The sequence below is a fragment of the Taeniopygia guttata genome, chromosome 2, assembly GCF_048771995.1.
Source record: "Taeniopygia guttata chromosome 2, bTaeGut7.mat, whole genome shotgun sequence".
Classification (NCBI taxonomy): domain Eukaryota; kingdom Metazoa; phylum Chordata; class Aves; order Passeriformes; family Estrildidae; genus Taeniopygia; species Taeniopygia guttata.
The window spans coordinates 148,013,176-148,027,146 of record NC_133026.1 but is presented as its reverse complement, the minus strand read 5'-3'; the positions used below and the strand labels follow the sequence as shown (position 1 = coordinate 148,027,146).

The 13,971-nt window shown below is 51.7% G+C and overlaps 1 protein-coding gene across 2 annotated transcripts in view; it reads left to right on the top strand.

The window, feature by feature from the left end:
- PTP4A3 (protein tyrosine phosphatase 4A3) overlaps positions 1–13,548 on the top strand; it is a 42,065-nt gene extending 28,517 nt beyond the window's left edge. For both annotated transcript variants that reach the window (XM_030266776.4, XM_072925062.1), the window contains exons 2-6: positions 2,512–3,316; positions 4,580–4,672; positions 7,916–8,046; positions 8,381–8,455; positions 8,918–13,548. In XM_030266776.4, the coding sequence (XP_030122636.1) occupies positions 3,212–3,316; positions 4,580–4,672; positions 7,916–8,046; positions 8,381–8,455; positions 8,918–9,035 (522 nt within the window). In that variant the 5' untranslated portion in view covers positions 2,512–3,211 and the 3' untranslated portion in view covers positions 9,036–13,548. The remainder of the gene's footprint in view (positions 1–2,511; positions 3,317–4,579; positions 4,673–7,915; positions 8,047–8,380; positions 8,456–8,917) is intronic.
- Positions 13,549–13,971: the final 423 nt, after the last annotated feature.

The following is a 13,971-nucleotide window of genomic DNA, read 5'->3' as shown; positions in this document are numbered from 1 at the left end:
TTGAAACGCTTCCACTGGAGAGGAGACCTTGTGGGAAAGGAGCACTCGCTGTTCTCGTAGGCAGGCGGTTCCCACTGAGCCTCCGTTACTGGCAGCAAGCACGCCCAAGCCAATAAAAAATTGTCCAGGATCCAGAGCACCGATGGAGCATGAACTGTGTGTCGGATGATGACAGGGGCAGCGCAGGCATTGGTGCTGGCAGCAGCTCCCAGCCCCACGGGGTTGCTCAGCAGGTGGGATTTAATCCAGGACATGGGTAAACATGGGCACAGTTTATATTAATGTCCCTGGCAGCCGGTTAAAACTAGGTGCGAGGTTGTTTGGAGAGAGAAAAGTCATTTTTTGATAATTTCCCTTGTGCACCTCTGGTGCTGGTGTGTTAAATCGGATTGATCGTCAAGATCAGATCAAATCATTAGGACAGATGGCATTAAACACACTGGAAGCCTGGAGAGCAAAGGCATGAAAAGTAAAAACAAAATATCCTCAAGTCCTTTGGTTCAGAGAAACTGGGCTTTCAAGGTGATGCTTTGGGGCAATTCCTAGTTTGCATCAGCTCTTCCCTTTGAGCAGGCACCTGTGGCTGCCCATGTCTCCCACCTCCCATCCCTTTTTGTGGTTGTGCTGGCCAGCAGATTGGCAGCTGGACATGTAGGAGCCACACAGCCAAAACCAGCCCAGAACTACCCTCCAGAAATAAGAAATTGTTTCTTACCCAGCCATGCTGAGATCGTCTTGGGAAGAAGCAGACCCCACAAAGAAAGTGATAGTTGGGATCATCACTGAAAAAGCATGGTGAACACTGTGGGGGAAGCAGGTTTCCCAGCCCATCTTGCAGGATCATTGCAAGCTTTGAGCAAAAATTCCAGCTGTTGTGGTCCAGGTGAGGAGGATCAGCTACCCTGGGGGGTTCAGCATCATCTGTGGGCTGAGCTGTCCTGAATCACACCTAAAATGCTGCGGAGAGGCAGCTCCCACCTCACTCCCATGCCTCAGCCAAGCTCCCAGCCTCCATCAGCTGCTAAAATCTGATTTCTCAATGGGGACTGGAAAGTCATCCCCCGTGAATGTGCCACTCATCCCCTGCAGCCCAGGCAGGGTTTGAACTTCCCAGAACATCCTTGCAGGACTCTGGGATAGCATTATCCTCTTCTTTATGGGCAAAAAAAAAAAAAAAAAAATAGTCAGGTGTGATGGAGCATGGTTGTTGGGAAGAGTCTGTGATTTTAGCAACCGAACTGGGAACATTCAGCAGAGCAGCTCTGCTTCCCCTGGCACTTCACCTGGCTTTTTTCCTGTTACTATTTAACTTTTTCATTCCTGGGTACCACTGGAGAAGCAGGAGGTGTTAAACATGTTGTAAATGATGCTCAGGCCTGGACACACCCATGGTCAGCACCCAGGTGCTGTTATGAGCTGGTCAGGGTTCAGCTCATCTCCCTACTCCCACCTTGTCTCATTGCATAAGGGTGAAACAATCCAGAGGGGAAAGTTTCTGGCTGCTGTGAGGAGAGGCAAGGGGGTGCCTGCTGGCCTGGCTCGGGTTACTTATGTGCTTATGGTCTATTTTGAGGCTCTGGCCACCCAGCGCTAAGCAGTCGCTGACCTGGGGGAAGGACCAGCTTCAAAACAAGAGTCCAGTGGGGAACAACCTGGGGAGGCTCTGGCTGGGTTTCTCTCAGCTCTGAGTGGGGCTGGCAAAGCCCTTGCCTCCCCAGTGGGCCCATCATCTCATGGATTTGGGTATTTCCACAGTGGGGATTGATTTTCTTTTTTAATTCTTCCCACTGCCACCCTTGAAAGCGAAGATGCCACGGGTGGAGGAGCCGGGCTCCGTTACTGGGAGCGATGTGCCGGCGGTGTGGGAATGTGGATGAGCAGGCAGGGAGACACATCCATCACTAACCCTGGCAAAACCACACACATGCAACCCCCTGCTCGGCACCCCCCTCCCCAGGATAGCTCATTTGCAGGCAGCTTAATTCTCCTAAGAGCATTAGAGGTGCATTTAGTGGACATGAGCCCAGCGCCAGGAGCATGTGGCCGATTAGCGGCAGCAGCAGCTGGTTTCGGGCACAGCGTGCATTTAGGGTGGAGATACTCAACGTGCTTTTTGGGGACACAAAGGTGAGGTCTGGGGGGGTCTGGATGGGTGTCGGGGGGGGTCAGCTGGCATGAGTTGGGTGCTTAAATCCACCAGCAGGTGCAGATGTTGGGTGGTATATGAGAGCAAGGCCTTCCCTGCCATGTGCTTCAGTTCTGCGAGTGAAATGTGAGTTATCCCTTCTGGCTTCCCAGTGCCATTTCAGCTCTCCAGATGATATTTCAGCTTTAGCTTTAAATACCACCTCGCTTTCTAATTTATGGTCTCCTGTGAAGATGAGGATGGTCAGGGATGCTCACAGGGGATGTGGAAAGTGATGGTGCCTTCAGGGGCACCCACACCAGGCAGGGGCTTCCTTGGGGAGGAGAACACTCTCACCACCGTGTTTCCCTTTCTCTCCCCTGCAGCCTCGCTCTGCACTGGCGTTTATGGAGGTGCTGAGGAGCAGCTGTGAGCCCCGCAGCCCCCGGCAGCCCACCCTGTGAAGCAGCCCCCGGCCGCCTCTCCTCGTCCTGCCCAGCACCCCGACCCTCCGACTCAACCATTCAAGGCTCCCGTGCATGGATCGCCCCAGCGAGGCAGCGCTGCCGGCCGCCGCCCCGTAGGCTCCCGGCCCCCCGTGCCGCCCCCAAGTACTCCACATACCCCGATGGGGTAACGTGACGGGGGCCACCCTCCCGCCACCACCACCCCCCACATGCAGAGGCCTTTCTAGAGCGCCCGGGAGCGCGCGGCACCGGAGGCAGCAGCCGCTCGCCGTCGCACACACGCGGAGGACGCCAACACTACAGCAAAGGGATTTTTCTTTTTAATTATTATTATTATTATTATTATTACATTAATATTATATTTTTTTTTTCCCCATCTGGCTTTTTTTCCCCCTGGGAGGCTTGTGGTGTGTCAAGGAAGCCGGTGCTCTCCCAGGAGTTGGGATTATTTGCACAACGTCTGTATATTGAGTTCTTGATCCTCTTTTATTTTTATTTTTGAAGCGCAGAGGGGTTGTTGGGGTTTTGTTTGGTTTTTTTTTTGCCCCTCCGCACCACACTTTTCTTCGGTTTTTACCTGCCACTGTCAGCACCACCTCACCTTCCCACTGTCCTCACCATGGCCCGGATGAACCGCCCTGCACCCGTGGAGGTCTGCTACAAAAACATGAGGTTCCTCATCACCCACAACCCCACCAATGCCACACTCAGCACCTTCTTGGAGGTAAGGAGAGGAGAATGGAAGGTGGGAACCGGGGTCCAGTTGCATCTTCTGGGGCTAAAAGATGATGTTGATGAGAGGGCAGCACATCCCCTTGGGTACCATAGCACCTGGTGGTCAGTGGGTCCAATCATTACCAGCTTTTTGTGGTGGGATGGTTTTCAGGACCCCAAGTGTGATGTTTGGGCACAGTAGAGATGGAGCAGGTTTCCCCATTCCCATTGCATCCCCTGCCAGATCCACTAGCACATCATGTCTCACAGGGTTTTGGAGCAGTGCACAGGGGTGCACACAACCTGCCCTGTCCCTCCCAGCACCTCAATAATGGCTTTTGATCCCAAATATCCCAGCATATTTCCAATGCTCAGAGTGTGTTGGGTAGTGCTGGAGAGCTTGGTGTTGAAGAGCCAGCATTGGTAGCTGCTCTGTGAGTGCCACTGCCTCAGGGTTGACAGGAAGGTGGCTGTGATTTGTGGACAGCCACCCCATACTCAGCACACTGCAGAGGGCTGCAGTGGGAAGGGAGAAAAATTCCCCTTTCCTCCAGTCTCATAGACTTTTGGCCAGGCTGCTGAGCATGTGGGGCTCAGCACGGTCTGGTGAGCGCACATGGGGAACAAAGGAGGTGGATCACTGGGGATGATCTCACGGTGCCCGGCGAGGCCGGCGCACCGGGCACGTAAATCCGGGGGCAATCCTCGCGCCGGGCAATGAGCCATGCTGGAAGCGTCCCAAGTCCCACGCCTGAGCCTGCAGCGTGTTGGAGTGATGATATGGCAGCGAGGTGGAGAAGGAGCCCCTGAGCCATCTGTGAGATGCTGAGCTCGGCTGGTGGGGCATGCTACGACTCCCCCACAGCTGCCTCCAAGCATTTCTGCATCAGGAGTGTGACCAGGCACAAACAATTTCTCCTTCAGAGGACTAGTACCCATGTCAGAGATGTTTCTTTGCCTGAGGTATAAAATCCCTGCTGATGAGGCTGTCAGGGCTTAAAAATAAATGGCCCCATTGGTACTCGTGACTCTGAGGAGTCATGAAGATGCTGGTTAAAAATCCTACAAGGCCACGTGGCTTTGGTGTCCTCGGATTTCATGTTTCCTTGTGCCTGGCAGGCTGAATGGACCATGGGTCAAGGGTTCAGAGAAGGGGCACAGCACTGTTATAGGGTCAGTACTGCTCCACATGGTCGTAGCAGGGCTTGGATGTTTTGGGGTTAAGTGGGGTGCATGTGGCAGGGTCTGTTCAGACTTCTCCTTCCCTCTCCAGGACCTGAAGAAATACGGTGCCACCACGGTCGTGCGAGTGTGTGAAGTGACCTATGACAAGACCCCCCTGGAGAAGAACGGCATCACTGTCATGGTAGGTGGGCAGCAGGATGGGCACTGGGGGGCTGCCCCAACACCACCCTTAAAAATCTCATCCCTTGGGACTGTGAAACACCCCAGCAGCCCAGCACAGCATCACACTGAGGCAGGAGCAGAGCTGGAAGCCCAGCTGAGCTGAGCTGAGGCTGGTGCTTTAAAAAGAGACGAGCTGCCCACGCAGCCGAAACTGTGACTCACCCGGCTGAGTCGGCAGCTGCTTTCCCTCCCCTTCCCTTCCCTTCCCTGCCTGTTGCTCAGGATCTGAAGCATCCAGGGATGAGAGCGCCTGATCCCACGGGGAAGATGCGCGTGGTTCCCATCACCCCCGGCGTTATCTTATCCTGGGGGTGGTGTGAGGGTTTTTTGCTCTTCCAGCAGCTGGTTGGTGCAGCTGGGGGGGATGAAAGGGAGCAGGCAGCAAGCTGGGAGAGGCAGAGCATGCAGCTGCCTGGGCTGTATCTTGGCTGATAGGTAATTGGAGATGATGTCAGACCTGATAGCCCTGCCAGGGAGTTCATCTCCAGCTGGGAGGTGAGGCTCTGCTCATTATTTAGGGAAGGGTTTGGAAATGCCTTGTGTCTCCTGGGGTGGTCTCTGTGTGTTAGAACTTCTTTATACAGTTTTCTCTGTATAATGTATATCCTAGAGAGAGGAGGCTCTACCTTAGATCCTCAGGGATACAGGTGGATAATCCCATGGCTCTCTAGATACAGATCCTCCAGATGCAGATGTCTCTAGATATAGATGCAATCTATGTCTCTACTGGTTATATCTTGGAAAGATCACTGTATCCTACGTATATAGCATCTGTATGTTGGAGATCATATCTGCTCACTTACACACCAAATTCTGCCCTATTTCTAGCTGGAGCCTTCAGTCTGAGTATCTGTATCTATATACATACCTCTTTACATCTCTTATATCTCTCTTGTGTGGAGAGATATATATCTGGGATATGTTTTATATAGAGAGTTAGAGAAACTATACAAGACACTGTATAGAAACTAAATAGTTTCTATATCAATGTTTCTAGGAACTATATAAGGTAAATCAAGAGATATCTATAACCTGGTTTTCTATAGATAGTTATATCTCTGCAGATACAGAAATATCTCTAATTATATCAAATCTCTATATATTTTTGAGATATCATGGTATATATTTTTATTTGATATACATAGTTTGGTATATTTTTATCTGTATCCTCATATATTTATCTGTATCCTCATATATGTATTTGGGATATAAATGTATCTTGGTGCACAAGTCTGATGAGGAACAGCTGAGGGTTTTTAGCCTGGAAAAAGGGAGGCTTGGGAAAGATCTTTTCCCCTCTACAACTCCCTTAAAAGAGGTTGTAGGGGGTTGGTCTCTTCTCACAGGTAACAAGCAACAGGACAGGAGGGAATGACCTTCAGTTGCTCCAGGGGAGATTCAGATTGGATATTAGGACAAATTTCTTCACTGAAAGGGTTTTCAAGCATTGAAACAGCCTGCCCAGAGAGGTGGTGGAGTCACCATCCCTGGAGGGGTTTAAAAGAGCTGTAGATGTGGCACTTGGAGACATGGTTTAGTAGTGGCCTTGCCAATGCTGGGTTAACAGGTGGACTTGACAATCTCAGATGGCTTTTCCAACCTAAACAATTCTATGCTTCTATATATAGACCATATATAGGTCTATGTATGGAGAAGTGAAGGCTCTGGGGGGACATTAAAGCCCCTCCCAGTCCCTAAAGGGGCTGCATGAGAGCTGGACTATTTACACAGGCACGTAGTGATAGACCAAGGGGAATGTCTTTAAACTGCCAGAGGCCAGATTTAGATGAGACATAAGGAAAAAGATTTTTATCATGAGAGTGGTGAGACACTGGCACAGGTTGTCCAGAGAAGTTGAGGCTGCCCCATCTCTGGAAGTGTTCATGGCCAGGTTGCAGCAACCTGGGATAGTGGAAGGTGCCCCTGCCATGGCAGAGGGTTGGACTAGAAGATATTTGAGGGTGCCATTCCATCACAGGGTGATTCTGTAGGGTGCTGTGTCATCCCTGGTGTGAGCCCCTGACCTGCACTCATGACTGCAGGGAGGACATGGCCTTGTAGGAGGACATGGCCTTGCAGGACAGGCACAGGCCAGCCAGGGAGGCTGGCTCAAACACTGCAAATACCCTGAAGCCCAGTGTGCTCCTTTGCTATCAAATCCCAACAGAAATTTCACCACCTGTTCAAACACTAAGTGAAACAGCTTATTTTGTCATCTCACACCAAGGCTTACTCCAGCACAGCAGCTTAGTGACTCACTCCTCAAAATCTAGGATTAGGGCCCAGTGCCCTGCACCCTTTGGGGCTCACCAAGCCACATCTTCTCCAAGTGATGCTGCCCATCCTGTCTCTCTCCTCCAGTGCTGCAAAGCCAGTGCCCACACTCCTCCTGACAAATCTATTTTGGGGCACTTACCCCTCATAACTGAGCCCAGGGCTGAGGGGTATCAAATGCAGAATCTGTTTGACCAACTTCCTCACCATGCTCCAGTTTTGAACCCCTGCAACTTGAGGATGAAGCTCAGAAGGAGAGGGGATTTTTTTTTGGTTTTGTCCCTTAGTAGCCTTTCTTGAAGGATGGTATTTAAACGGCCCCATTTGGAGTGATCTCCCTCCCTGTGACTCTCTCTCTAGGGCTGTGTTATTGGGTCCCCAGCCCATTCTTTTGGTTTTCCCCTCCATGTGTTGCAGGAAGCTGAATTTCAGCTCCACATCAAGCTCTGAGATTTCAGCCATCTTCGAGCCACCTTTACTCAAATTCCCTACAATGTGCTCCCAAATTCTGGAATTAGGAGCTGGCAGGGGGCAGGATGGGAACTGCATCGCCCCAAAGCTCAGTGAGGTCATCTGGATGGGGATGGAGCATGGGGTGGCCATCCTGGTCTGCAGAAGCAGAAAGTCATGAGGACCATGCTGCAGATCCTACCAGTGCTCCTGCAGGCTCAGCCTGTCCATAGGAGGCAGAAGGACTCCAGACCTAAATTTGTGTGGCTTCAAACCCTGACCCAAAGCAGCCAGGGAATTCCTGTGTGCTGGATGATGCCACAAAACTGCCTGATCCCCACAGAGCTATGCTGTGAGGCCAGTTCTGGAACTCCTCTACCTCCCTGCAGCCAAGGCCCCAAACACCCCAAGAGAAAATCAACCCCTGAAAGGTTTTCCCCAGAAATATAACAGCGTTTCTCTCTTCCCAACCTTGCAGGATTGGCCATTTGATGATGGAGCACCTCCTCCCAGCAAGATTGTGGAAGATTGGCTCAACTTGCTGAAGACCAAGTTCTGCGAGGACCCCGGTTGCTGCGTGGCTGTGCACTGCGTGGCCGGCCTGGGGCGGTGAGTCCGAGCCCAGCACCTCACCTGCCACCCCTCATGAATGCAGGAGAGGGAAAACCATGCCAGATCTCCTCTTTCCCTTCCCCATCCCTCCTCTGAGCAGGGTTTTGTCCCAGCTGCCACCTCCCCACGAAGGCAGGAGAGGGACAACCATGCCAGTACTCTCCTTCCTTTTCCCAGTCCCTCTTTGAGCAGGGTTTTGTGAAACCTTAGTGGGAATAGGTGGTGATGGGGGGGGATCTGCTACCTCAGGTTCTCCTTGAACTTTAAATGATGGATATCAGCCTCTGGGCTGTGTGACTGGGGAGTGACAGCCGCTGCTTTTGACTTTCAGTGCACCCGTCCTTGTCGCGCTGGCCTTGATTGAGAGTGGGATGAAGTATGAAGATGCCATCCAGTTCATCCGACAGTAAGTGGAGCAGTGTTGTGGTTTTAGGGCAGAAAGTTCCTCTCTGAGGAAATGGAGAGATCTGGCATGTCCCAGGGTTTGGTTTTTTTGGTGACACCAGGGTTGTTTTTCTCTCCTTTGGGAGTGGGAAAACAAGGTGTTGGCATGGAGCACCCTGTGCCCTTGCAGGAGGCTGTGGCAGCAGCTGGCAGCATCCCTGAGGGGCTTTTGGCCCTCACCCCACCTCTGCCCCACATGTTTACTCCCCAGCTCTCCATGTCCTGGGACTCAAAGGGTGGCTGAGCAAGGAAAGCTGCTGGGGTCAGTGCCTGTCTCCATCCCTGGAGGGTTCACTTGGCTTCAGCCTCCAAAATCCCGTTCTGCTCCAGGCAGGGGGTCTCAGCACCCCAACAAGAGTGGTTTGGGTTGGGGGGGATCTCGTGCCACCCCTCTGACTGTTCTGGCATTTCTCTGTCCCCACAGGAAGCGCAGAGGAGCCATCAACAGCAAGCAGCTGACATACTTGGAAAAATACCGACCAAAGCAGAGACTCCGATTTAAGGACCCTCATAACCACAAGAACAAATGCTGCATCATGTAACCTCAATGACCTCTTGCCAAAATCCGTGCACAGACCCCCGGGCACTCGCACACATCCCACCCCCTCCTCACCTTCTGGCCCAGCCCTGTGCTCCCCACGTGCCGCCCCTCTGTCCAGGCTGGGCTGGGGACGTGGAGCATCTCCAGTGTGTTCCAGCACTCACAGCACACTCGTCTTGCTGGATCCCCAAAAAAGGCTGCTCTCCCCAGCTGCAGCCCTGAGGAGGGAAGGCAGCACTGCCCTCAGACTCCTGGTGTTAGCAGGCAATGAGCTCCTGTGGCCGTTCCTCATCGTCATCCTCCTCCCCCCTTTTCCCTCCCATTGCACTGAGAGGAGTGGGCAAAGGGTGCTTGGTTTGGGGTGATGCAGGCAGGGCTCTGCCAGCTGAGAAAGGATGGGGTGCAGAAGGGCCAGAGCACCCCCAGAAAAACCTTTCCCCACCTCTTCCTCATAAATAAGGGCTGCAGCAGCAGGGATGGAGGTGGGGATGGCACAGTGGCCTCGGGGGCGGGGGGAAGGTGGTGATAGCAGGGAGAGGTGACAGGGGCTCTTAGCTCAGTGACCCTTGTGACCAGGGGAAGGGCTGAGCTAAGACCCCCAGCACCGTTCCCTTTCTCCTGGCCCCTCTGTTTCCTCACCACCTCCCTGTTGCCTCAGTGCCAGCCAGGATGCTGCAGATGGGGCTCGCTGGGGACTTGCTCCAGTGAAGGCAGAACTGCTGGGAACCTCGGGGGACACAGCAGGGCTTTGAGGCACTCAGCTTTGCTGGGATGCTGGATCAGCACTGGGTCCCCCAAAGTGTGGAGTGCTCTTATATATAGCTTCCAAATTCAGTGCCCAGGGTGGTGAGTTCTCTGCTGTCCTGTCCCCACCCCTGAGCTGTGGCACAAACTCCAGTTCTGGCTGCAGTGCCCTGGGGACACAGTGTGCCTCTCAAGGCACATCCATGTTCTCCACCACCACTGCATTTGCTGGCCAAGGGGCTGGGCTGCAGCTCTCTTTTGGGTGTTTTGGGGTGTTCCTGGCAAGAGCACATCACCTAATTTTGCACCTGCCTTTTCCATATCTGTACTGAGGCGCCTGGCACCCCTGGCACTCACCCAGGTGGGGTGGGCTCAGCTGCCCCTGAGCATTAAACATCTCTCAACTTTCTGCCTTTGAACGCTTGCAGCAGCTGGAGCAATGGGCACATAGGGGGTGTGGGAGTGTTTTTTTTCTCTTAATGAGGATAACAAGAAATTTGCTAATTAAAGGAAAAAAAAAAACTTAAAAAAATACCCTGTTTGTCTTCCGCACATCCTCTGGCCTTTCTTTCTCCTGTCACTGCCCAGCAGAGCCCAGGAGGTGACCCATGGTCCCCCAGAATGATCCCCAGCACTGTGTCACAGCTGGCTGCTGTCCACTATCACTATCAGGACATACATGTGGCCCAGGGGATGCTCTCACTGCTGCTCACACCTCAGCTGCAGAGGGTCACAGTTGTTGGGACAAGGAGGACTGATCATCCACCTCTTGGGATTTAGGCTGAGCAGCTTGAGATGCTCTCAGTGTCCTGTTGACCCTGAGCTGGGTCTCTCCAAAGTTTTGTGTGCCTTCCAAACCGTAGGTGTCCAGAGACATTCACTTCAGGGCATTCATCTCTTGGGACAGGTGGTGAGGAAGGCTGGTTAGACACCTTCAGTACCTGTAGAAGGGCCTGCTTTGTGCCACCACATGGGTGAGCAGCAGAGGTGTTTGGAGCTGTTTCCAGCACCACTTCACCTGTCCTGATAGGGGCCAGCCCCACAGCAGGGCAGGGAAGGTCACCCATTGGGTTAAGTGAGGTGGGGACCCTCCACATCTGACCCTGGAGTTGTCATACCACACACTTTGGGCCTGTCCAGCATTGTGGGACAGCCCTCAGTCCCTTGAGTTTCTCCTGCTCTATCCCAGGCTGTTGGTTCCCATGACTCATGGAGAAGGCATCAATGGTCAAAGGGTCAGTGTTGATTGGGAATAATGCAGATTGGACTGATAAAAAGGCCTGACCCTGTGTTAGAGCACCCTGCTGGGTTGGTCACCATCCCCTTCCTGCTTGGGTCTGTCCTCCTGCTGCTAAAATAGGTGCTGCTTCTTCCCCAGGGACATAGGAGGTGGTTTGGCATCATGGTGGTGACAGCCCCAATCCCTGGTAGCCAGGAAACCTCCTGATCCCATGCCCTTCCTTGTGGGAACTGCTGCTTTATGGGCTTGGAGACGTTTCTGTCCTGGCAAGATGAGTTTTCCTCACCCGTGCTCATGGCAGCATCACCTGGAACATTGCCCAGGGCAAGAGGTCCTGGGATTCAGCCACAATGCCTTTGAGTTGGACTCAGGCTGGGGACAGAGGGATTTAAATTCAGCCTCCTTTGGCCACTCTTGAGCAAGGCTTCACTTAGGCCTCGGCCTGAGGGGCTGACTTGGGGGGAACATGAAGGGGACAGGCTTTGCTTTATGTAGCATCAACCCAAACACCTTAAAACTAGGGAGCTTCTGGTATAAAAGCAGTCCTTGATCTGGCCATGTGGCCAAATCCTGAGGGCATCTGGCTGGCCGAGTGGCATCTTGATCCTCCTCGGTTTATAAGTCACTGAAAAAAAACAAAACAAAAAAGAAAACCAAATCATAATGATTTAATTGTGCTACATTTTTTTTGTCATGGATATCTCCCCATTAACCCTAAAATGTGCTGCTTCCATGGAAAGGATTCCTTGGCAGCCCAAGAGCTGCTGTTTTGCATGAAGGGCTGAATTCAAAAGTTTCTCTGGGTTGGTTCTCTGCCAAATATTTGGAGTTTTTTAATAGGGACTTGAGCTCCTTCATCTGAGGTACCAGCTACTCAATGTCTCAGCGTAGAGGAGGTTACAGAAGCAACAGGCTGGGGAAATTGAGGGGTCTTCCAAGGGGGATTTGGGGTAGAAATCTCAAAGAAGAGCTCAGAAGTCTTGAGACAGTCTAGGTAAGGGGGAAGGTTGAAGCTCAGCAGACAACACCAGAGTGAGGCCTAAGCTGCCAAGGGCTCTTGGTTCAGGCTGGTCTCGGGTTCTCTTCTTGTACACTAATCCTCATTTCACCTCAAATGCCAAGATGCTGAAAAGAGAGCCTTAAAAATGTGATGTATTTGCCAATGCTGTCACTTCTCTGGTTGTTTCCGTCGAGTCTTGGCAGATGTCACAGGGAACAGACACCCCCATGGCTTTGGCTACAAACCAGCCACCTCATCCTGCCCTTTTCTTCTGAAGCAAAGGCTCGAACTGGGTTCTAATAATTTCTCACCCCTATCCACGCCCTCACCCCCCATGGAAAGCCACCACAATTTGCAGGGACAAGGCTCCAAATTGGTGCAAAAACTTTGGAGACCCAAGGGATGGCAAAGTGCAGGTGCCCCACCTATCAAACCAAGAGCCTGTAGCCTTTACCCAGGAGTCAGTCATGTATGAGCCTCGTGTGAGGGAATAAATCTGAGCAGGAGCTTGTAGCTGTGTCCTCTCACCAGTGGCACACAGCACACATATGCCCTCAGATATCCCTTCTGTTTGTTTTCCAGTCAGATGGAGCACATGGAGGGGTGGGATGGTGGGAAGGCAGGAAATGTGGCCATCACGATTGTCCAGCTCTTAATTTAAGAAAGTTCTGGTGGCATACATTTAAAGACTTCTCATTTGTAAATTTTTATTACGAGTCTTGCAGTAAGGCTGACACTGTGGTGCTTGGGCTGGGAGCTTCAGAGGTTTATGGGGAACAGATTTCCCGAGAAAGCAGAGTCTGGCTCTACCCACAATAGAACGAGTCGTTTCCTTTTTTATTTTTTTCGTTGGGTTTGTTTGGTTTTTATTAGTCCCAGTGGGAAAGCGCACAGGGAGATTCGTGACTTCCATGCAGTTTCCAAGGTCTCGTATCTTACTTGCTGCCAGCACACTGGGTAGGTGCAGCTTGGCGGGTGGGTTTGGATGGGATTCTGTCTGGTGGGAGACAAATGTGGCTGGTTTCTTGGCACACAGGGGGAGTCCTGGGCCGGGCTCTTGCAGACATTCCCGGGGAGGGGGCGTTCCGCTGCTTCCCTTCAGACCGTGATCTCCCAATGAACTCTCCACTTCCCTGCTGTTCCTTTCTGTGCAACAAAGAACTGCATATTTTCCTTTTTAACCCCCTGGGCAACCATAGTAGTGTGTAGATTAAGCCCAGATGACTCTTTTTTTTTTTTTTTTTTTTTTTGTTTTTTGGTTTTTTTTGGTCTGAGCCATAGCTAAATTATTGTACCCAATGCTTTTTGTATCAGATGGCATCACTTTGAATATGCAGATGAGGTATAGGATCTTGACACTTTATAACCTTTTTAAAAAGAAACTTGTCTGTTTACTTAATGTCTTGTGTAAAAAGGAAAAAAAATGTATGCCTTCGGTAATCACTTTTTTTTTTTTTTGGTTTCTTGAGTTTTATGAAATTACAGTGGTTACACTCCAGCAGCGAAATAAAAAGCATTCACTGTTTTGTACATCCCCGTGTGCCTGGTGCTGCTAATGGGAATTATCAGGATGTGGGAGGCAAAGGCAGAGCTGAGCTCTGGCCAAGGGTGGAAGTGTATGCGGGAGTTTGTTCTGGCTAGAGAAGAGAGAGCTTCAGGAAGACCTTAGAGCACCTTCCAGTGCTACAAGAGAACTGGAGAGAATTTACAAGGCCTTGGAGTGACAGGACACCAGGGAATGGTTTCATACTGACAGAGGGTGGGTTTAGATTAGGTACAAAGAAGAAATTCTTGCCTGTGAGGGTGGTGAGGCCCCGGCACAGGCTGCCCAGAGAAGCTGTGGCTGCCCTATCCCTGGAAGTGTTTAAGGCCAGCTTGGATGGAGCTTGGAACAGCCTGATCTAGGAGAAGGTTTCCCTGGCCATGGTGGGGCAGTTGGAACTCCATGATCTG